The 25,895-nt window shown below is 36.1% G+C and overlaps 1 protein-coding gene across 10 annotated transcripts in view; it reads left to right on the plus strand.

Moving 5' to 3' along the window:
• Window positions 1-25,895, plus strand: part of TCF12 (transcription factor 12) — a 375,554-nt gene that overhangs the window by 244,808 nt on the left and 104,851 nt on the right. For all 10 annotated transcript variants that reach the window (XM_025883884.2, XM_025883886.2, XM_073877071.1 and 7 more), the window contains one exon: window positions 11,218-11,282. In XM_025883884.2, the coding sequence (XP_025739669.1) occupies window positions 11,218-11,282 (65 nt within the window). The remainder of the gene's footprint in view (window positions 1-11,217; window positions 11,283-25,895) is intronic.

The following is a 25,895-nucleotide window of genomic DNA, read 5'->3' on the forward strand; positions in this document are numbered from 1 at the left end:
TTTCCTTTAAATTATTTCCCTGGAATCTACTTTCTTTTTTTCCTCTATTTAAGCCTTTTTCATCAACACTGATATTCAAGATGCACATATATAGATTTTCTGGTCAATATATTTCATTTAAGGGGTGCCTGGTTGGCTCAGTTGGTTAAGCATCTGCCTTCAGCTCAGGTCATGATCTCTGGTTCCTGAGATCAAGCCCCATATCAGGCTACCTGCTCAGCGGGAAGTCTGCTTCTCCCTCTCCCCCTGCTTCTCTCTCTCAAATAAATAAAATGTTTTAAAAATGTCTATTTCCCTTAAAAGTAATAACTAATATCCAATTAGGCCTTGTGTTTTTCATTTTTTTCTAAGCATTTTATATGTCAGTACATTTTATCCTCACAAAAAACCAGTGAGATGAAACTGTTATTATCCCATTCCACAGTTGAAGCAACTAAGGGACAGTGAGATCGGGTAATAATCTTCATAAGAAGCAGAGTGGGAATTTAAACCCAGTTTGTCTACATCCAGAATCTCTGTTCATAATCACTTCACCATGCCTCCTCCCTAATTTTATTATTACAAATATTTTTCTTTTCCTCTTTTATTCTTTAGTTTCTTCCTTCATTCCTCCCTTCCACAACTACTTTACACAGATATTTTACACAAATATTTTACACTATGATTTAAACTGATTTGTATAGCCATTTATAATGAGTTGGTATGTAAAAAGATTATTTTGAGTTATGCCTGACTCAAATGAATTTTGAATTATAACCCATTGAGCACTCAAGGATAGCCTTTACCTGTTTTTCAGATTGCAACAGTAGGATGGCAGTAAATTGCCTGCAATACTGGAGGCCACACAATGAAAACTGAATGTCTCATATTTTACCCCCAGAGTACCTATTTATATAGCAAGAATCTTATTTAAATCTTAGAACACAGGGGGGATTTAAGACGCTCTTTTGGGCATTCTCCATCTGTTTCAACAAAATAGAATAGTTTTCTTTCATTTGCTCTGTATTTGTATATTTTCTATGGTGTACAAAGTATACTTTCTGCATTATTATATAGGTGGAGGATGTTGAGCCCCAGTGAGAAACTTTTACTAACATTTAGAATTTTTCTTAATATGAATAGAATGAAATCTTGGTAACTAAGTATACTGACTTTAATTTGCCATATTCAACATACCATATTAAATATCTCAAAATGTATTGAGCAAATGTATGATGAAATGCTTATACACTTCATTTTTATAACTGTACATCATTATTCCAAAAGTCCCTATATATTTTAAAGTTTTTTTTTAATTACAGTCAGTTAACATACAGTGTAATATTAGTTTCTGGTGTATAGTATAGTGATTCAAAACTTGCATACATCACCCGGTGCTCATCACAATAAGTGCATTTCTTTAACCCCATCACCTGTTTAACCCATCCCCCCACCAACCTCCCTTCTGGTAACTACATCAGTTTGTTCTCTGTAGTTAAGGGTCTGTTTCTTAGTTTGCCTCTCTTTTTTTCCCCCCTTTGCTCTTTGGTTTGTTTCTTAAATTCCACATATGAGTGAAATCATAATGGTATTTTTCTTTCTCTGACTTATTTTGCTTAGCATAATACACTCTAGCTCCATCCACATTGTTGGAAAATGGCAAGATTTCATTCTTTTGATGGCTGAGTAATACTCCATTGTACTTATATACCATATCTTTATCCATTCATCAGTCAATGGACACTTGGGCCATTTCTATAACTTGGCTATTGTAGATAATGCTGTTATAAACATCGGGGTGCATGTATCCCTTTGAATTAGTATTTTTGTATTCTTTGGGTAAATACCTGGTAATGCAATTGCTGGATTGTAGGGTCGTTCTATTTAACTTTTTGAGGAACCTCCATACTGTGGGACAGAGTGGCTCCATCAGTTTGCATTCCCACAAACAGTGCAAGAAGGTTCTGCTTTCTCCAACACCTGTTGTTTTTGTGTTGTTGATTTTAGCCATTCTGCAAAAGTCCTTAAATTTTTTAGCTGTATGTCTTCTTCCTCTTACTATTGATGGTGCCCAGATTTACATTCTGTCAGAAGCGGGGTGCTTAATTAATAGCAAAAATAGGTGGGGATGTCAATTTCATGGGATATTAAGACAGAAAGAGATCACCCAATCCAAATTTGCTCTACCCCATCCCATCCTCCAGATGAAGAAACTGAGGCCTGGGGAGGTTTAACAACTTACCTGTTTCACACATCTGCTTCATAGCAGAGACAGGAATAGACCCTTCTGACTCTTCATTCGCATGCTTTTTCATTTCGCTACCCTGTTTCTGACCAGATAGCTGGTGAATGGTAGCAGTTCCATTGATTAGTTCCTTTCTTTCTATTCCAGTTATTGCTGTCAAGGGAAACTAGCTAATTAACAATCATTTATTATCTACTATTTTGGAGCACATTTTCTTATACTGTCTCTGCCTCCATGTGGCTGTATGCCACTGATAGAGGCTTAGAGTAGAATCTGTCCCTGGCATTCAAACAAAACAAGTCTAGAATTCCAGACCAGTGTTCCCTGAACAAGTGGCATCTGCCTTCTGGTCCCCAAGTGCCATAAAGAACAGACTCAGACATTGACCTTGCCCAGTAAGGTCATGATTTAAATTAGACAGCCAAAATACAAAAAGTTGCGAGAAAAATCACAGGAATTAACAATAATGAGCTTAATGTGCTCTTTATCATTGTATGATGCAAGAAATTTCTGAGAGAAGCATCTATACAAGGATTTGGTGGAAACAGTATGCCAGAAGGAAGTGTGTGATTACCGAGACGGTTTGAAAATATGCTCCCCTCTCTTCCCCCTTCCAAATTATTTGTTGATATAACTTTTACCTGATTTTCTTTTTTTCTTCATTTTGGAGCAAAGGGAATAAACTAAGATTAAGGTGTTGAAGATTGCTTAGTTTATTTTAGTCCCTAGAAAGTTGTAAAACATCAACTGAATAATTTCAAATCTTTTTATTTAAGAATGGGATAAACATTAAGATATAAAAGTTGATTATTTTTAGAGAATATGCATTCACCATATTTTATCCTGAAATGCAACCAAAGATGAAGAGATAATTCCTAGTTCTATAATCTTTTGGCTTGCTATAAAAATGAAATGTCTTTGTTTCTAAGTTCTAAACAACATGTGGTTATTAGGGAAGTATGGAGACATTAAGTGAGAAAACACTTAAATTCTGAACCTAAGGAAAAGCAGCAATGCAATATGAATGTAAATATGTGTTCAGGGACAATTTAGAAAATGCAGTTATTAACTAAAAAGTCTCAGAGAAGCACAGTTTAGATTTTGACCTACCTGTAATGAATACCTTGTTATATATTCTATATGTGGCAAAATTGAGCCATAAAATGGTCCAGAAAGTTTTGATAAATGACTGAAATTGATCAAAATCTTATTCTCTGTTCATTCATTCCTATTTTGTACCTGCCTACCCACCACACCCCCTCATATTGAATTCTGCATTTTAATGTTCTCCCTGGGCATTCTAATGTCTGAAAGGCAAAGAAACTGTTTTGTACAAACCTCCTCATCCTTGTCTATGTGTTTATATTTAATGTGTGAATCTGATTTTAGGGAGGGAGTGGAGAGCATGAGGAAAAATAGCTGGATTGGTGAATGTTTGCAACCTGGACTATTTCATCTCAGGTTTTAGTCTCAAGAAGTCATTTCTAAAGCCTGTTCAAATTACCTAGGTCTGACTGTGTGCTCTCTTCAAGGATAATGAGATACTTTATAGCACTTCTGCAGGAATTATTGATTAGGAAGCTGCTTACAGTTCTGATGCTGTCACAGGAAGTTGGTGCAGGGTTTGGATGGAATAAGTGATGAGATAAAGGCTGGGTTAGAAAAGTGATTATAACTGGGAACTTGCTAATCACTGACCTCTATAGGGATCCTCTGGTTTATCACTAATCTCACGCACACTTGGCACTTTCCTGTGCTGCTGCCTCATCATTCATAGCTGTGTGAGTAATTTGGCATGTAGTGAACAAGAGGAGGGCATAGAGAGTCCAGCAGCTGTGCTTGTTGGCACTAGATATTTAAATATCTTCAATGTAGCCAGCAGCGTGCTTGGCACAAATGTTAGCCAATAATACTTAAACAAATTGTTGTGAAGAAAATAGGCAGGCATTTATGTTAAAACCCTCTCTCTCTCTTCTTTCCTTTAAAAAAAAAAAAATCTGTTAGTTTGAGATCCTTTCTGGATTTTTTGTGTGTAAGTTTGAACAGATAGCTACGAAAATGAAGTCAGTAATACTAATAGTTAGCACTGGCCTCGGTTCTTCCAGAAAAGAATTTCCAAGTGCTTTATAAGCATTAATTAAACTGTGCAGGCCTGTGTGAGGTACATGCTACTGAGTTGATTTTCCTAAAAGAGTGGGTGGAGGCATTGATGTTAACTGACTTGTAACTTGCCAGTTCACCCAGTGGAGAGAAGCGACAGCCAAGAGATGAATCCAGGAACCAGAATCCTAGGTCTCTGCTCTGCTACATACCAAATGGCATTACAGATTTCCCCACTTTGTAGGATAGTGTGTTTTTATGTTTCTCCAAGTGGTTAGTGTGATTGAAATTGTATGAAACTTCTGGTAGTGCTCATCCACAAAAAAAAAGAGGAAAAGATTCTCCATGAGCAAAGACGTTAGGTAAATAATGATTTTTCAAAGATACCTAAGGGGGAGGAAGACAGTCTGCTTATAAAACTGTGATCTTATTTAAATAGATTTGTGCCCAAATATTTAGATTGGCCTATGTAGGGATTTCATATTGTTTCTCTGAAAACTAAATCTGGAAAAGTTCTCATGATTTATATGTATTAGAATATTTCAGTTTGAAACATAGTAATGTTGATCTAGGTAACTTTTTTGAAACATCCAAGGATTCTTTTTCTAGGTTAAGTCTTTATCTTTTAAGAAAAAACAGTCTAGTGCGTCACTTAAAATATAACACATGGGGTTTTTTTATGTAATAGATGATGAATTTGAATTTATGAATGCAGTTCCGTAAGCCTTAAAAAAATGAACATTGAAACAATACTGGCTTTCAGACAAATAGGGAAACTATTCTAATTTGTGCTATTATTCATGAAGTCAACAATTATTTCTTGAGTAGTATATATTCATTAAAATTACTAAACTTCAGTTAGTTGTAAATTTTCAGGTATTCACTAGACCACTGCAAAAATAAATGCTGAGCCATCTGTATCTTCTATAATATCTCTGTGTCTGGCCATTTCCTCATGAAAACATTATTTTGAGTTGGTAGGAAAAGAGCACATACAGCCAGGAGAGTATTACAGGGCTTGTTTCTACAGCCAGTAGATTGAGATCTACAGGAGATCTTGCAATTTTACTATCATATCTTGTACCTGTTATCAGCTTCCTTCAATCACTCCTTGGTATTAACAGGATTTCTAGTAGGAAGAAGAATACAAGTGGCAGTGGTACCAGCAATGTAAGTAAAGCATCTCTCACAGTGCCTTACACATAATAGCTAGTCAGCAAACGCAGCTTCCTGTCACCTTGCCCACAGCAGTCTCAAGATTGAAGGAGAGTGGAAGAGTTCTGGACTGCTGTGCACTATCAGGAGGGTTCAGCAAAGCAGCCTAGGAGTCCTCAAGCCAAAGTTGGTCAACATAGGAATGCCATGTCTCCCGGGAAGAAATGTGCTTTAGTTTTCCCCAGGTACTCTGTCCAAGCGTGCTGGATGCTAGTGGGCCTCAGTGCAGAGGCAATCATTCCAGAGCATGGCAGCAGGAGCCCTCGGTCACTTATATTCCCTGAAGTAGGAGTTTTGCAAGGTGCATTTTCATGGCTCAGCAATTAAATATGTTAAATTGTTTTAAAGAGAGACACAAAAACAAATCCCTACATTGGCCCCAGCCTCTCAGGATGCTGTTGTGCCCCTTCTGATCTTGTCCAACTTGTTCATTTTACAGATTAGGAAACTGAGATCCAGAAAAACAAGATCCGAATAAATACTTTTCTAATAGTCACTTGAAGTAAGAAAGACATCAACATGTGCCCTTTGCAAGAACTGAAAAGAATAGCAGTTACGTGTGAATGGAACAAGCATAACTGACCATGTTCTATATCTAAAACCAGTCTTTGGAATAGTTGGGTTTTGCTGCCACTCATCTTGGGGATGATTTGTCATCCATCTCTCTCTTCAGCAGGAATAGATAGTGCCATATCATTTGATTGGTAGAGGCTGCTTGGAGGGCTAAATAGAGAAAAATTCCTATACTATATTTGGGCTCCACCAAATGTGTACATATATGATCTGAATATAGGAACTGTGTCCTAAACCTCCACTGGAAAACAGTGCAGTATAGTATGCCATTAAGAATTTGGGGTCAGGGGGCGCCTGGGTGTCTCAGTCAGTTAAGCGACTGCCTTCAGCTCGGGTCATGATCCTGGGGTCCTGGGATTGAATCCCGCATCAGGCTCCTTGCTCAGCAGGGAGCCTGCTTCTCCCCTGCCTGCCATTCCCCCTGCTTGTGCTTGCTCTCTATCTCTCTCTCTCTCTCTCTGTGTCAAATAAATAATAAAAAATCTTAAAAAAAAAAAAAAAGAATCTGGGGTCAGATAGCCCTGCATTCTGGTTCTTTTGGCTACTTATTAATTCTGTGACCTTGGGCAAATTATTTCTCCTTGTTAGTGAAATGGGGACTTAATAGTACCTACCTCAGTGAATTGGAAGAATTTTAAAGCCACCATTAGCTTTCATCTGGTTTATTTTAGTAGTGTTCTAATTCATTTGGATTATTTCAGTAGTCTAGTAGTCTTCTAATTGGTCTACCTGTTCCCACACTTGTTCTCCTGTAGTTTATTCTTCACAAGCAGCCATGATGATACTTTTTAGACGTAGAGCATCTTTTCAGTAAATAATACTGAAGTCAGTTGGGTATCTGTGGAAAAAATGTACCTTGACCCCTCTCCCCCCAACCACTAACCTACACAAAAATCAAATTCAGGTTTAAATGTGAAAGACAAACAGTAAAGCTTTAAGAAGAAAACATGGAAAAATAGATTTGTAACCTTGGAATAGGCAGAGATGTTTTTTAAACAGTACACACAACAAAAAATGGACAAATTAGCCAATATTAAAATGAAGATTTTCTGTTTATCAAAAGACACCATTAGGAGAGTGAAAAGGCAACCTACAGAAAATATTTACAGAGACAATAAAAGGTCTTATATCAAAAATACGTAAAGAACTCCACAAATGAACAAGTAAATGACAATCCAAAAGTAAAAAAAGTAGACAGAATACTTCAGTGGCCATTTCATTGTAAAATACCCAACTGTCCAATAAACACGAACTCACTGTGATTTACTAGTAGGAACTTGGTTGCCAAAATGTCTGTTAAGTCTCCCACTGCATTAATAAATCCACAACAAAAGAGCTAATTGTTCCACAAATCTCTTTACTAATAAGAATACCAGGAATATCATATAATTTTCTGCACAGGTTTTATTTTACTCTTGGAAATTCTGTTTTCTGAGCATTCTTTCTCATAACAACATAGAAGAATGCATCTCTTTACTTTTATCCTTTGTTCCTAAATCTCTTCACTAGGACCAGTCAGTGTATTCTTGATTCCATCTTAGCATGATAGTTCTGTAAGTACAGCGATGGCACTTCTCCCAGATCCTCTCCTCTCTAGGCTAACATCTTGATTCTTTTAGCTGATCTGGTTTCTAGATCCCTCACCATTCAAGGGAAGTTAGATACTAACAGTTACTCAACCGTGTTCATGTCACATATATTAAAATTATCTATGTATAGCATTCATATATAATACTTAGCAGAAAACCATAATACAGTAGCCAAAGCTGTTATTTGTCAGACACCTGAGATAAAATAGACTTAGAGATTCATTTTAATTGATGAAAATAGTTCTTGTAGAGAGTAATTTTGAAAGAATTAAAGATGAATGTCTTCTAAATCTCAGACTGAGTTATGCATTATTATATTTAAAGAGTAACCAAATTTCTAAGTCCCTCAGAAACAACTAGTTCCTAATAAATGAAAGGTGAAATGAAAATGTATTTACATTTCAAAATCTCATTTGAATAGGTTAAGTATCATTTTAAAAACAAGCTATCAACTTTCCATTTCAGAAGAAATTTTTACTCTAATGTTTTTAGCTTATGTTAAATTAGTTTTCGTTCTCTCTTTGAATATCCTTGTGAAAGGAAGAAATTTAGGAATTTTAATAGGCACAGGAAAATAGGTTTAAAAACTAAGTTTTCTTAAATAACAAGTAACCTCCTCACAGATAATTAAAATTGTATTTGAAAGCTGAACTTTACTAAAAACAGAGCTAATATTGATTTCTTACTTTGTTCCCTTTCCTACCTCAACAATTGAAAAAAAAAAGTTTCTTACTCTGGTACAGTTGAGTGAAAATAAAACAGACCTTGTTGTTTAGCTTTAAGTCTTCATTAGTTGTTGAATGTTTCAGGAAGAGGAATTTGCAAGGTAGAAAGGGCCTATTGAGTATTTCAACCAATAATAAGTTGATGGTATATTGTGATGAAAAACAAATAGTCTTTTTTTTTTAAACTCTGTGGTGTTTGTTTAAAGTGTTAATATAGGGGTGCCTTTGTGGCTCAGTTGTTAAGCATCTGCCTTGGGCTCAGGTCGTGATCCGGGGGTCCTGGGATCAAGCCCCATGTTGGGCTCCCTGCTCAGCGGGAAGCCTGCTTGTGTTCCTTCTCTCGCTGTGTTTCTCTCTCAAATTAATAAAATCTTAAATAAAAATAAAATAAAATGTTAGTATAGTCTCCCGGTTCTGTCCTGCCAAGTACATATGGGACATGATTTGTTTTTAAAGGTGGTATTTTCTTAAAATTGAAGACACGTTAGGGGCGCCTGGGTGGCTGAGTTGGTTAAGCGTCCAGCTCTTGGTCTCAGCTCAGATCTTGATCTCAGAGTCATGAGTTCAAACTTGTGCTGGGCTTCCACTTTAAAAAAAAAAAAAGATACGTACTGAGAATGATTTTTAATATCTCATAAACTTGTTTATTCGATGAATAAAGTAATACCTTCAAACCGTAAATGTGTGCTGTTCCTTATTTTCCCTCAGTAATTTGTCTGCCAGTCCTTCTGATTTGGCATTTCCCTTCAGTGTCTGCCATCTTCTTGGTTCAGTGGGATTTCTGATCCATTTTGATGAGGCACAGGAATAGTGTGTGTGTGTGTGTGTTTCACAATTGCAAAAGTACAACCTTTCGTGGTTTTATGAGGTTGGATTCCAAGAGTAGAAGGGTAGAGTCCAAAATCCCCACAGATCATCTTGACTCTTATAAGCAGTCTTACTCATAAAAGATATATCCTTTGAGAGTTACAGGTTTTTTTCCTTTTTATTCCATATGTATATGTTGCAAATTAAAGCTCTTTATGTAGAACATACTGCTTTATGGTGAGACTGTGAGGCAAATAGACCACATTAATTAACCTTTTCTCATAAATATGTATTTTTATGTGTTGTCATTACTTCACCTGAAATATGTGCTTCATCACTAAGAGCCAGTAAGTGCTTTTTAAGGTATGTGGTATAATGTCCTAATGGGGTTCTGAAATTATACCCCGAGTTATTACAGTATTTTCTAATAACTAGCTTTGTTATTACAAGGATTATTTTGTATATCTAAGAAGTCAGTACATGCCAAATTTAGAGTAGCAAGATTTTGCATCAGTTGGCCACTGTGGCATGTAGACATTAATGAAAATAATCAAATATTGGTGTCTATGTCTCCCAAGTTTTTTTAAATTTTATGCATTCTATCAGTAAATAATTTTGAGCATCCCATCTGTGTGGAGTTTTAAAAAATTAATAAACTATACATTTTTATATAATCACAAGCTAATACCTCAATGAATAATATACAATTATGGAGAAGTTCATATAGCCTCAATAATTTTAAATATTTTGGATAACTGGTCAGATTTAGTTAGATTGTTACTGTTTTTACCTTGGAATAGAGAAAAAGAATTAGCTCTGCCATTGTCATTACTTATCTGTTTCTCCATCTTTGATATTAACATCAAACTGTGATGTTTATAGAAATCTTTTTGAGCAATGTATCTGTTTGTGAGAGACTTTATTAAAACTTATATAGTATTTGTAAATTAACAATATGTTGGAAAGCAAGTAAGTAAGAACTTCTGTCAGTATCAGCACTGTGGGACATCTACTCTCCCTCTAGAACTGGCTCATACCATTTCTGACATTTAACCATCCAACTTTGGAACTGCAAATAATAGTCCCAAAAGGAATTCTTACACATTTCTGGGAATATAAATTGACATGATGACTTCAGAGAATAGTAAAGCAATACATAGAAAGTTGAAAGTGTGCATCCTTTAATCCAGCAGTTCCACTTCTCTGTGTCTATCCTAAAGAAAGTCTTATGTGTATGTGTAACACACGTGTGAGGATACATGTTTCACCATTCTTCCTGATAACAAAAAAACTAGAAACAGTCTATTTCTCAGTAGGGGAATAGATCAACTGTAGTTTTATTTGTATAGTGGGACATTTTATAGCACTAAAAATGAATGAACTAGGTGTCTCTTATCAACATGTATCTCAAAAGCATAATATTGCATGGAAATGCACATTTCAGAAGGGGTAGAATCCCATCTGTTTAATTGTATTAAACACAAACAGTAATGTATATTGTTTGAGTGCATGAATATGTATTAAAAGTTTCAAAACGTACATGGGAATCATGTATACTAACCTTTTGCTAATGGTTATTGTGTGGTCTGGGGTGAGAATTGAGCTGTATCCACACTTTTTAATTTCAGAGAGAGAGAAGGAGAAATATTCAGTCTGAAGCAAGTACGGGAAAACACTCTCCCTACTGAGTAGATCATACTGTTGGCTATATAGATATCTATTCTTTTCCATTTTTTTGAATATTTCTTTGGTGTTTCACGATGGAAAGTATTTAATAAAATACATGCTATTCTATGAAAGTCAGAATTTAAGACTAGAATGATAGTAGGATTTTTAAATTTTATTTATTGGGTTTTATCTTCTTGTTTCTAATTTATTCTCTGTACTTCCAAATCACAATATAATTACTATGAATGGTCTAGAAGTTGAATTGATTGTCAATAAATGAGGATTTTTGTATATAGTTATTTTCTTTGTTTTATAGGAAAAACGTCAGAGAGAGGTTCATTTTCCCTGTACAGCAGAGACACCGGATTACCAGGCTGTCAAGTAAGTTTAATAAATACAAAAGTGAGATCATTTTTAACCGATAAATAAAGGCTTTGATAGAGGAGGTATAAATTTATCCGATTTCACCATTATTTGTGCCTTTAATGTGTGACTAAATGTGGTAAGATTTTAGTTACTAAACATATTTTCTTCTCCCTCTGCTTAAAATGGTTTCTCTTCCCCAATTCACCAGACTTGTCTTTCTCTATTATCAAAGATTTTCATAACTCAACTCCATTTTAACTGGAAGCAAAGTAACAATTACCTTCCTACCCCTTTCCAAAATTCTTATATCATTTCTGAAAATGATTTTTGCATATTTCCTCATAAAAAGAACAGAACTGCTGATATATTATATGAAGAACATACAGTTGCTCTGTGTAACTTTTCTATCCTGTAATGTTAAACTTACTAATGGTCTAAGTACTTTCATTTCAGTCCTATACTCTATAACCAATTATTCAGGCTTCCAAAAGTCTCTTTGACTTGGAAAAGTCATTTCAATTCTTCCATATTCCGTAGCATGTTGTATTTTTACTAATGGCCATCTTCTCTGCTTTTTCCCCCATATCTTTAGAGAGAATCCTGAACACTCAGTTCACCTCTAGATTCCTATCAGAATCAAGCCAAAAAGAATAGAAAGGAAGAATGTATGCAATTTGTTTTCTGCTGTCTACATGCCTTTCATGAGGTCTGCCCTAATTTTAGACATGGGCATGTGAGCCAATTTTAATTCTCATTCTAACAGTACTACTCCATTTAATATATATCCTGTAATTGTGCCATTCAGTCAGAAGACCTAGGTTCAAATCCCATCTTTATAAATTACTGACCGATGGTCCTAAGACAAGTCATTTCCCATCTCTGCATTGATTTCCTCATTTGAAAAATAGAATTAGCAGTTTTGCTTCTACTTTATAGGTCTCTGTGGGTTAAGTTCCATGTACTAGTGAAAGCATTTTACAAAATAAATCCACATTTAATTTTTTTTTCCATTCATACAACCTACAAAACAAAAGCTTTTTGTTTTGGGGTGGGTTTTTTTTTTTTGTATTATTTATTCAAGTCATTATAGTCACAGTCTCATCAGAAAAGGGCATTATTATTCCATGAAATGCCCCTTATTGAATCTCTTGGAGTGCTCACTTGGCTTTGGGAAACGAGAGAAAATCCTTAGCACAACTCTATCACAGGCCTGTAACTCATAACTCAAGCAATTCTTTCCTCCTTTATTCTCACCATCCTCTGTACATAGATTGGGAAGTGTGTGCACGTATGGAACACACATGGATAAATGCCAGAGCAGAGGATGAGTTGAAACAGTGCCCAGTAGTGGTACTATAATAGGGTAACTTGCAATGATTTTCTTTGGTATGTTAAATCATCCTTGTGTTCCTGAGATAAACTTCACAGAAGCTATTTTGAATCCTTAATATTATTTTTAAGAAACCAAAAGGTTTGAGAGCCACTGGTCTAATGTTAACACTATTACTAAACTTGAGGGGAAAATGAGTGTAAGCTCTTAGAAACTACAGCTGCATCTAATATATCAGTAAATGCTTATATTAATGAGTTCCCACTTACATTTTTTATACTCCCTTGGCAAAGGTATTGCTATTTAGTTAGGATCAGTGGTAAGCTCTGTTTATATAATTCTCAAGTTTTGAAAAGACAAATCTTAACAGTTTTTCAAAGATTTATATGTGTTTATACCAGATTTAACTCCTTTCTTCTCATGATTTTTGTTTTTTTAATTCCAGTATAATTAACATACAGTGTTATATTAGTTTGAGATGTACAATACTAGATTTAATTCTCATATCAGAAAACATTTATTTTAAACCTAGATACAGGGGCGCCTGGGTGGCTCAGTCGTTAAGCGTCTGCCTTCAGCTCCGGTCATGATCCCAGGGTCCTGGGATTGAGCCCCACGTTGGGCTCCCTGCTCAGTGGGAAGCCTGCTTCTCCCTCTCCCAGTTCCCCTGCTTGTGTTCCCTCTCTCGCTGTGTTTTTCTCTGTCAAATAAATAAATAAAATCTTAAAAAAAACCTAGATACATAACACTGTAATAACAATTGTTACCAATTACTGAGAACTAAGCTAGGCGTTGAATTAAACATGATTACATTTAATCCTTTTAACACCCATTTTTCAGATTGGAAAATGGATGCTCTCCAGAGGTATTAAGTAACGTGCTCAAGGGCATGCATCTAGCAAGTGGTAAACCTTCTAAACACAGGGTTGATGCTTTTAACTATGTTGTAACTATACCACAGCGTAACAGTCTCAGGTTCCTAGTCTATGTTCTTATTTACCCTTTCATTTTAATTTGTTTGGTTGAGGAGGGACCTGGGAATTTATATATATATATATATATATTTGGGGGGGAATTTATATTTTAAACAAGTGCCCCAGATGATGCTAATTCACATGGACTGGGGATTATACTTTGAGAAACCCAGTTCTTCTCTATATGTCAAATGTAAGCGTCTACAGAGTATAAAAAAGGAAGAAACTATAAGATCACTGTTCAGCAATTGTGTATAACATTTTGGAGAGATCAGGCAGGCCTTTGGAAAAGAGAAACAGTGTTACCGGGATATATTAAATATAAAATAGCAATATTGCTATATACAAGAAATGTAAAGGTATTCAAGTGAGGGAAAGATTTATTTGTAAAGAATTCAAAAACCAATGCCTGAGCCCTAAAGAGGAAGCCCAAAATTCAGCACAGAGGAGAGATTTTACTGCAGCAAAGACAGATGGCATCAGTGAAGATAGGAGGGCTCTTAAAACAAGTAAAAGAATTCCTCACTGTGAAAGGAACAATGGCCTCGCTATTTATTATTGTTACTTAGCTCTCACTATGCTGCAGTTGCTAGACAAAATTATAATGGATGGCACCAGCTGATTTGAGGCCTAAATAGTAAACTCAGGATATTCAGGAGTTAAAAAAGATGTATCACTCTTTTTAAAGAAAAACCTATATTCCAAACAGTATTTGTTATCAGGGGTCAGAGAAGACAATACACTGAAACAACAAATTGGCTGCCATTTTGTCCTACTTATTCACAAGTGACATAAAAATCTTAACCACACGATGATAATAGAAGGAAATGTAAACAGTGACTGCAAAATTATATCCAAACACCACTTTGAAACCATTTTTCTTCAACATAATTCCCAAAGGAACATTAACTCTCCTATTAACGTACATAAAATGCTGCTGACATTCTACAAAATTCAGTCTAATTTAATAATGCCTGATGGGCCTTGCTTCATGTTAAGATGATGTAATAATATGTTGCTAAATGAGTCTCCTCATATTACTTATGTGGCAATCCCATAACTGATGAGCCATTAAAAGGAAACTGGTGTAGTGGTATTACTGGAAACACTGATGGATTATTCTGCAATTGAATTTTTTAAATTGATTCAGCAGAGAGCATAGAAGCCAACATCTTAATTAACTATAGGTATAATACTTCACCATGATGTGAAAAATCCTTTTATCATTACAACAGTTTTTCACTGATACCTGTTAAGTATATATTCAAGTAGTTTATGTAAGTTTTTCTGCAAGTGTTCAAACCCAGAAAAGTCAGGGTCTTGGTTTTTTTCAGAGATTTAAGTTTCATCAGCTTTCAGATATTATATGCTTTAGAAAATGACAACTTTAAACTCAGGTAGCACTTAGTTATTTGGAAATTTACGCATACCATTTTCTTCTTAACCATCCTCTTTTCCCATTATAGCCAGTCTCACTATATACAGACATTGGATAATGATAAAATTATAAAAGAGTCAATACATCAGGAATATATAACAATGATGAGTGATATATAATGATAACTTTAGGTATATAACCTACAAACTTTAAAATAAATGGAGCAAATATTGATAGAATTAAAGAGAGAAGTAAATACAAAATTATAGTTAAATGTTTGAATACCTCTCGTAACAACTAGATAAAATAACTAGACAAAAAACTTAGTTCATTTACTATCAACTACCTTGACCTCATTGATATTTATAAAACTCTGTTTCCAACAAATGAAGAATATACATTCATTTTGAGGGTATATATTCTATTCAAAAGGATTGAAGCATGTGCTAATCTATAAAACTAGTGTCAATAAATTGAAAAGGTTTGAAATCATACAGCATATTGTCTGACCAGAAGAGAATTAAATTAGAAGTTAGATACTTAGGAAAACACCAATATTTGAAAAATAAACAATATGTGTAAAATAATCTGTGGTTTTAAAAAATTTTAAATTTTAAAAAATTAGGGAATTCTAACTGAGTTATAGTGAAATATGATATAACAAAATTTGTTGGTGCAGCTAAAACAGTGCCTATAAGAAAAGGTATAGCTTTGGGGCGCCTGGGTGGCTCAGTCGGTTGGGCGACTGCCTTCGGCTCAGGTCATGATCCTGGAGTCCCGGGATCGAGTCCCGCATGGGGCTCCCTGCTCGGCGGGGACCCTGCTTCTCCCTCTGACCCTCCCCCCTCTCATGTACTCTCTCTCTCTCTCATTCTCACTCTCTCAAAATAAATAAATAAATCTTTAGGGAAAAAAAAGGTATAGCTTTATATGCTTGTATTCAAAAAAAAGATCTGAAGTATACAACCTGAGATTTTGCCCTAAGAAGCTAGAAAATGAAGCACAAAATAAATACAACGGGGGGGGAGGGGGAAGGATAATACAAATAAGAGCAAAAATCAATGTAATACTACAAAATTAATAGAAAAACTAACAAAACCAGAATTTGGTTATTTAAAAAATCCATAAAATTAATAACTCCTAGCTAGACTGATTAAGACAAAGTGGGAGAGGGAAGAAGGGGAAAGAACACAATTTACCAATATCTGGAATAGAAGGGAGGTTATCATTGTAAACCATATATACATGAAAAAGATAAATACTGTGAATAACTTAATTCAGTAAATTTGACAACTTAGGTGAAATAAATTTCTTCAGAAATACTTACCAAAAGGGACAAGGTAAAACAGAGTCTGAATAGCTGTGCATCTATTAATGAAAATAAATTCATTTTAAAAACCCACAAAGAGTGATGAGCACTGTGTAATGTATCAAATTGTTGAATCACTATATTGTACACCTGAAATTAACATAACACTGTGTGTTAACTACACTGGAATTAAAATAAGAAAGGTGGGCAGAGTAAAAGTTGTTTGTGAGAGAAAACCCACAGAGAAAGCTTGAGGGTCATGGCTTCATCTGTCAATTCATTCAAATGCTCAGGGAAAAAAACACCAATCTTATACAATTTTAGAAAATAGAGAAGGAGGAAACACTTTACAGCTCATTTTACAAGGTGAGCAATAAAACCGCACATGTAAGTTTGGCTGAACATTTGAAAATCAGTCGGTTTGGTTCAGCACATTAACAGAAGTGAGGAGAAATACAATATGATTGTTTCCATAGATGTAGAAAAGGTATTCAACAAAAATGAAATATTTATGATAAAACCTCACAACAAACTGACCATAGAAAGCAGCTTCCTCAGTTTGATAAAAGACATACATGAAAGATCTATAACTAACAGCATATTTGATGGTGAAAGACTAAGTGTCCCCCCCCAATATTAGGAACAAGGTAAGAATTTCCATTCTTATCACTTGAATTTTATGTGCTGGTGTAATAAGGCAAAAAAAAAAAAGACAATTTGGAAAGGAATAAATTAAGCTGAATTTGCAGATGACATGTTTGTGCACATGGGAAATCCAAATGAATCGTCATGAAAACTTTTAAAATTAAACCTTAATGATGGAAAATAAAGAAGCTGAGAAAAAGAGAGATAAACAACTACTGGATCACGAGGGCAGAATTCGAGAGATAAGCAATACTACGATAAGACAAGACAACATTAGAATAATTGGGTCCCAGAAGAAGAAGAAAGAGAGAGAGGGGCAGAAGGTATATTGGAGCAAATTATAGCAGAGAACTTCCCTAATGTGGGGAAGGAAACAGGCATCAAAGTCCAGGAGGCACAGAGAACCCCTCTCAAAATCAATAAAAATAGGTCAACACCCCAACATCTAATAGTAAAACTTACAAGTCTCAGAGACAGAGAAAATCCTGAAAGCAGCTCGGGAGAAGAGATATGTAACCTACAATGGTAGAAACATTAGATTGGCAACAGACCTATCCGCAGAGACCTGGCAGGCCAGAAAGGACTGGCATGATATCTTCAGAGCACTAAACGAGAAAAATATGCAGCCAAGAACACTATATCTAACTAGACTGTCATTGAAAATAGAAGGAGAGATCCAGGACAAACAAAAAAAAAGGAATTTGCAAACACGAAACCAGCCCTCCAAGAAATATTGAAAGGGGTCCTCTAAACAAAGAGAGAGCCTAAAAGCAGTATAGACCAGAAAGGAATACAGACAATATACAGTAAGAGTCACCTTACAGGCAATACAATGGCACTAAATTCATATCTTTCAATAGTTACCCTGAATGTAAATGGGCTCAATGCCCCAATCAAAAGGCAGGCTATCAGATTGGATTAAAAAACAAGACCCATCAATATGCTGTCTGCAAGAGACTCATTTTAGACCCAAAGACACCCCCACATTGAAAGTGAAGGGGTGGAAAACCATTTACCTTGCTAATGGACACCAAAAGAAAGCTGGGGTGGCAATCCTTATATCAGACAAATTAGGTTTTAAAACAAAGACAGTAATAAGAGATGAGGAAGGACACTATATCCTACTTAAAGGGTCTATCCAATAAGATCTAACAATTGTAAATATCTATGCCCCTAACATGGGAGCAGCCAGTTATATAAGGCAATTAATAACAAAAGCAAAGAAACACATTGACAACAATACAATAATAGTGGGGGACTTTAACACCCCCCTGACTGAAATGGACAGATCATCTAAGCAAAAGATCAACAGGGAAATAAAGACTTTAAACGACACACTGGACCAAATGGACTTCACAGACATATTCAGAACATTCCATCCCAAAGCAACGGAATACACATTCTTCTCTAGTGCCCATGGAACATTCTCCAGAATAGATCACATCCTAGGTCACAAATCAGGTCTCAACCGGTACCAAAAGATTGGGATCATTCCCTGCATATTTTCAGACCACAATGCTTTGAAACTAGAACTCAATCACAAGAGGAAAGTCCGAAAGAACTCAAATACATGGAGGCTAAAGAGCATCCTACTAAAGAATGAATGGGTCAACCAGGAAATTAAAGAAGAATTAAAAAAATTCATGGAAACCAATGAAAATGAAAACACAACTGTTCAAAATCTTTGGAATACAGCAAAGGCAGTCCTGAGAGGAAAGTATATAGCAATACAAGCCTTTCTCAAGAAACAAGAAAGGTCTCAAATACACAACCTAACCCTACATCTAAAGGAGCTAGAGAAAAAACAGCAAATAAAGCCTAAACCCAGCAGGAGAAGAGAAATAATAAAGATCAGAGCAGAAATCAATGAAATAGAAACCAAAAGAACAGTAGAACAGGTCAACGAAACTAGGAGCTGGTTCTTTGAAAGAATGAATAAGATTGATAAACCCCTGGCCAGACTTATCAAAAAGAAAAGAGAAATGACCCAAATCAACAAAATCATGAATGAAAGAGGAGAGATCACAACCAACACCAAAGAAATACAAACAATTCTAAGAACATATTGTGAGCAACTCTATGCCAGCAAATTAGATAACCTGGAAGAAATGGGTGCATTCCTAGAGATGTATCAACTACCAAAATTGAACCAGGAAGAAATAGAAAACCTGAACAGACCTATAACCACTAGGGAAATTGAAGCAGTCATCAAAAATCTCCCAACAAACAAAAGCCCAGGCCCAGATGGCTTCCCAGGGGAATTCTACCAAACATTTAAAGAAGAATTCATACCTATTCTCCTGAAACTGTTCCAAAAAATAGAAATGGAAGGAAAACTTCCAAACTCGTTTTATGAGGCCAGCATTACCTTGATCCCCAAACTAGACAAAGACCCCATCTAAAAGGAGAATTACAGACCAATATCCTTGATGAACATGGATGCAAAAATTCTCACCAAAATACTAGCCAGTAGGATCCATCAGTACATTAAAAGGATTATTCACCTTGACCAAGTGGGATTTATCCCTGGGCTGCAAGGCTGGTTCAATATCTGCAAATCAATCAACATGATACAATATATTAACAAAAGAAAGAACAAGAATCATATGATCCTCTCAATAGATGCAGAGAAAGCATTTGACAAAGTACAGCATCCTTTCTTGATCAAAACTCTTCAGAGTATAGGGATAGAGGGTACCTACATCAATATCATAAAAGCCATCTATGAAAAACCTGCAGCAAATATTATTCTCAATGAGGAAAAACTGAGAGCTTTCCCCCTAAGGTCAGGAACGGGGCAGGGATGTCCACTATCACCACTGTTATTCAACATAGTATTAGAAGTCCTAGCCACAGCAATCAGACAACAAAAAGAAATCAGAGGCATCCACATTAGCAAGGAGGAAGTCACACTCTCACTCTTTGCAGATGATATGATACTTTATGTGGAAAATCCAAAAGACTCCACCCCAAAACTGCTAGAACTCATACAGGAATTCAGTAAAGTGGCAGGCTATAAAATCAATGCACAGAAATCAGTGGCATTCCTATACACCAACAACAAGACAGAAGAGAGAGAAATCAAGGAGTCGATCCCATTTACAGTTGCACCCAAAACCATAAGATACCTAGGAATAAATCTAACCAAAGAGGCAAAGGATCTGTACTCAGAAAACTATAAAATACTCATGAAGGAAATTGAAGAAGACCCAAAGAAATGGAAAAACGTTCCATGCTCATGGATTGGAAGAACAGACATTGTAAAGATGTCAATGCTACCTAGAGCAATCTACACATTGAGTGCAATCCCCATCAAAATACCATCCACTTTTTTCAAAGAAATGGAACAAATAATCCTAAAATTTGTATGGAACCAGAAAAGACCCCGAATAGCCAGAGGAATGTTGAAAAAGAAAAGCAAAGCTGGTGGTATCACAATTCCGGACTTCCAGCTCTATTACAAAGCTGTCATCATCAAGACAGTATGGTACTGGCACAAAAACAGACACATAGCTCAATGGAATAGAATAGAGAGCCCAGAAATGGACCCTCAACTCTATGGTCAACTTATCTTTGACAAAGCAGGAAAGAATGTCCAATGGAAAAAAGACAGTCTCTTCAACAAATGATGTTGGGAAAATTGGACAGCCACATGCAGAAGAATGAAACTGGACCATTTCCTTACACCATACACAAAAATAGACTCCAAAAGGTTGAAAGACCTAGATGTGAGACAGGAGTCCATCAAAATCCTAAAGGAGAACACAGGCAGCAACTTCTTCGACCTCAGCCGCAGCAACTTCTTCCTAGAAACATCGCCAAAGGCAAGGGAAACAAGGGCAAAAATGAACTATTGGGATTTCCTCAAGATAAAAAGCTTTTGCACAGCAAAAGAAACTTAGTCCACAAAACCAAAAGACAGCCGACAGAATGGGAGAAAATATTTGCAAATGACATATCAGATGAAGGGCTAGTATCCAAAACCTATAAAGAACTTATCAAACTCAACACCCTAAAAACAAATAATCCAATGAAGAAATGGGCAGAACACATCCAAATGGCCAACAGACACATGAAAAAGTGCTCAACATCGCTCGGCATCTGGGAAATCCAAATCAAAACCTCAATGAGATACCACCTCACACCGGTCAGAATGGCTAAAATTAACAAGTCAGGAAATGACAGATGTTGGCGGGGATGCAGAGAAAGGGGAACCCTCCTACACTGTTGGTGGGGATGCAAAGTGGGGCAACTACTCTGGAAAACAGTATGGAGGTTCCTCAAACAGTTGAAAATAGAGCTACCATACGATCCAGCAATTGTACTACTGGGTATTTACCAAAAGATACAAATGTAGGGATCCGAAGGGGTACGTGCACCCCAATGTTTATAGCAGCAATGTCCACAATAGCCAAACTGTGGAAAGAGCCAAGATATCCATGGACAGATGAATGGATAAAGAAGGTGTGTGTGTGTGTGTGTGTATACACACACACACACACACACACACACACACACAATGGAATATTATGCAGCCATCAAAAGGAATGAGATCTTGCCATTTGCAACGATGTGGATGGAACTGGAGGGTGTTATGCTGAGGGAAATAAGTCAATCAGAGAAAGACATGTATCATATGATCTCACTGATATGAGGAATTCTTACTCTCAGGAAACAAACTGAGGGTTGCTGGAGTTGTGGGGGGGTGGGAGGGAGGGGGTGGCTGGGTGATAGACATTGGGGAGGGCATGTGCTATGGTGAGTGCTGTGAATTGTGCAAGACTGTTGAATCACAGATCTGTACCTCTGAAACAAATAACGCAATATATGTTAAGAAAAAAAAAAGATAGCAGGAGGGGAAGAATGAAGGGGGGAAATCGGAGGGGGAGTCGAACCATGAGAGATGATGAACTCTGAAAAACAAACTGAGGGTTCTAGAGGGGAGGGGGTTGGGGGGATGGGTTAGCCTGGTGATGGGTATTAAAGATGGCACGTTCTGCATGGAGCACTGGGTATTATGTACAAACAATGAATGATGGAACACTACATCAAAAACTAATGATGTAATGTATGGTGATTAACATAACAATAAAAAATTTTTAAAAAACAACTAATAATCCTTTATCTTTGTCACAGGATATAAAGTCAATCTAAAAATTAATTTTATTTCTACACACCAGCAATGAACAATTAGAAAATGAAATTAACAAAAAGGTACTATTTATGGTTACATGAAAACATAAAATACTGAGGTATACACTTAATGAAAGATTTAAGACTTCAACAGTGAAAACTGTAAAATATTGCTGGGAGAAATCAAAGAGGATCTAAATAAGTAGATATGCCATGTTCCTGAATTGGAAGACTCGGTATCATTTAGATGTCAGTTCCATTAGGCTACAGATTTAATGTAGGCCCAATCAGAATTCTAGCAGGCTTTTTTTTTAGACATTAACAAGATTATTTCATCCAGCTAGCTAACAGGTACATGAAAAGATGCTCAACACCTCTCATCATCAGGGAAATACAAATCAAAACCACTATGAGATACCACCTCACACCTGTCAGAATAGCTAAAATTAATGACATAAAGAACAGGTGTTGGCGAGGATGCAGCGAAAGGGGAACCCTCTTATATTGTTCGTAGGAATGCAAACTGGTGCAGCCACTCTGGAGAACAGTTTGGAGGTTCCTCAAAAAGTTAAAAATAGAACTACCCTATGATTCAGCACTCCTGGGTATTTACCCAAAGGATAGAAAATACACATTCAAAGTGGTACACACCCTGATGTTTATAGCAGCATTATCAACAAGAACCAAACTATGGAGAGAGTCCAAATGTCCATCGACTGATGAGTGGATAAAGAAGTGGTATATATATACAATGGAATATTACTCAGCCATCAAAAGGATGAAATCTTGCCATTTGCAACAACGTGGATGGAGCTAGACTGTATTATGCTAAGTGAAGTAAGTCAGAGAAAGGCAAATACCATGTGATTTTACTCATGTGGAATTCAAGAAAAAAATATGAGCATATGGGAAGGAGAGTAAAAATGAGAGAGGGAAACCATAAGAAATTCTCAATGATAGAGAACAAACCTGAGGGTTGATGGAGGGAGGTGGGTGGGGAGGATGGGCTAGATGGGGGATGGGTATTAAGGAGGGCACTTGTTATGAAGAGTACTGCATTTTTTATTTTATGTAAGTGATGAACCACTGAATTATACTCCTGAAACCAATATTGCACTGTGTGTTAACTAAAATTTAAATAAAAATTGGGGGGGTATTAATTAAAATAAAAAAGTTCATTGGAAAAGTCATAGGATTCAGAAGTGCCAAAACAATCCAAAAAGAAAGGAGAAAGGACTTACTTTATACCTGATTTCAAGACTTACTATAAAACAATACTAATCAGGACAGTATAAAGATTGCCAGATCATGAACAGAATAGAGTCTAGAAGGGGACCCACACCTATATGCTAAAATGATGTTTGATAACAGCACCCTAGCAACTCAGTGAGAAAAAAACATCTCTTTAACATACGGTGCTGGAACAACTGAATTATCGGTATGAAAATAAAAGAGTTTAAACCCTTATACCATATGCAAAACAAATTTGAGCTAGATCATGGACTTAAATATGAAAGCTAAAGTAATAAAGCTGCTGGGGAAAAAATAGATGAATATCTTTGCCACTTACAGGTAAACAGAAATTTCATAGGGAACACATAATAAAAACATCAAATATGGAAGAAAAACTGATGAATTGAACTTAATCAAAATTAAAGGGGCTCCTGGACGGCTCATTCGGTTAAGTGTCTGCCTTCAGCTCAAGTCATGATCCCAGAATCCTAGGATCTCTCTCTCTCAAATAAATAAGATCTTTTTTAAAAAAATTAAAAATTTGTGGTTATTAAGAAAATGAAAAGAGAAGCCACAGATTGGGAGAAGGTATTTGCAACCCATCTATCTGACAAATAAAATGATCGCTGACAACTCAATAATAAACAACCCAGTTTCTTTTAAATAAGCAAAAAACAGGGCACCTGGGTGCCTCAGTCAGTTAAGCATCTGACTCTTGATTTCAGCTCAGGTCTTGATTTTAGGGTCGTGAGTTCAGGTGCTGCATTGGGCCCCACACTGGGCGTTGTGGAACCTTCTTAAAAAATAAATGAATGAATGAATAGGCACAACACTTGAAGAGACACTTCACATAAGAAGATATACAGATGGGGGGCACCTGGGTGGCTCAGTCGGTTAAGTGTCCAACTCTTGGTTTTGGCTCAGGTCATGATCTCACCGTCGTGGGATCGTGCCCCCCCCCCCATTGGGTTCTCTGCTCAGCACAGAGTCTGTTTCAGATTCTCCCTCTCCCTCCCACTCACTCGCTCGCTCGCTCTCAAAAATAAACAATCTTTTTAAAAAAGAAAAATAAAAATGGGCAATCAGCACATTAAAAGTTCCACATTATTAGCTAGTAGGCACATGAAAATTAAAATGAGTGACATATCAGTATACAACTACCCAGAATAGCTAAAAATAAAAAGATGGTACATTGTTAGCAGGACTGTAAAATGGTATAATGACTTTAGAAAACTGGCAGTTTCTTATAAAGTTGAACATGTATCTGCCCCATGACTCAGCAATTTACTCCCAGGTATTTATCCAAGTGAAAACATTGTTCACAAAAGTTTTCTCCTCAAAAATGTTTGTAACAGTTTTACTTACTTTAGCCTAAAACTGGAAACCCAGATGTTCATCGAGAGGATAAATGAACTGTATCATGTTCATACACTGAATGTCATTCAGCAATAAAATGGAATGATCTAATGATCCCAGTAATGTTATGCTAAAAACAGGCCAAATCTCAAAAATACTGTATGGCTCCATTTATGTGAATGTCTGTAATCGGCAAAACTGTCAAATCAATGGTTGCCGATAGGAGGGGTCTTCTATAAAGGGACCCCATTGCTGAAGTAATAGAAATGTCTGTTTTGATATGCATTCATCAAAACTGATTGAGTAGTTCACTTAAGATCTGAACATTTTATTGTATGTAAATAACAGCTTAGTTTTTGAAAAAATGAAAAGTGAAGAGCAATGTGAGAGAATGTATTCTACCTGATTCTAAAACTTGGTGTTTAGCTGTGGTAATTAAGCACCATAGTACTGGCCTGATTGAAAGAAATATGACCCTGGAACAGAATACAGCCCAGAAGTACACCCACACTTTATGTAGTTGATTTGATTTTCAGCAGTTTGCCCAGTTAGTCCAATGGAGAAAGGAAAGGGTGTTTTTGTTTTTGTAAAAGATGCAATAATAAATGGCTATTCCTATGGACAGTTATGAATGTCAGTCCTCTCACACTAAACAGAAAAATTACTCAGGATGGATTCTAGACCTAAATGTAAAAGCTACAACTACAAATCTTTAAGAAGAAAACGGGAATATTTCCTCAGTTTGGGGGTAAGTAAGTAAAGCTTTCTTACACTGAATACAAAAATTTAAAAGCCACAAAAAAAATGATAAATTAGACAATCAAAATTAAAGACTTATAAAAAGAACTAGGCTAAAAACAAATTAATTGACAGCCACATCTGGGAGTCAATACTTGCAAAACCTAAAAAACCTATCTGACAACCGGTATCCAGGATATAGAAAGAAAGAACTACAAGTCTATTAATAAGGTTACCCAACACTTCTGTGAGTTATCTCTTCATGGCAGGAAGTTTAAGTGCAGTGGATAAATAAATTTCCAGTCCCTTCTAGACTTGTAATTCCATGGTAATTTCAAGAACAGAATCACTTTTAGTTGGTAACAGGACTACAAGTTACTTCATAAAAGATTCTTGTGGTGTAGCTACTTCTCTTTTTCTTTCTCCTGCCCCCCGCCTCATCCCCATAAGGCTGCTGTCCTAAGGAGGACAATTTTCCTTAGCCAATGAGAACAAATAGTTCTAGAGTTTAACTGTGTTGCCTGATGAGGTG

This window comes from Callorhinus ursinus, unplaced genomic scaffold, assembly GCF_003265705.2.
Source record: "Callorhinus ursinus isolate GAN/ISIS: 27379988/994484 unplaced genomic scaffold, GSC_fseal_2.0 scaffold25, whole genome shotgun sequence".
Taxonomy (NCBI): domain Eukaryota; kingdom Metazoa; phylum Chordata; class Mammalia; order Carnivora; family Otariidae; genus Callorhinus; species Callorhinus ursinus.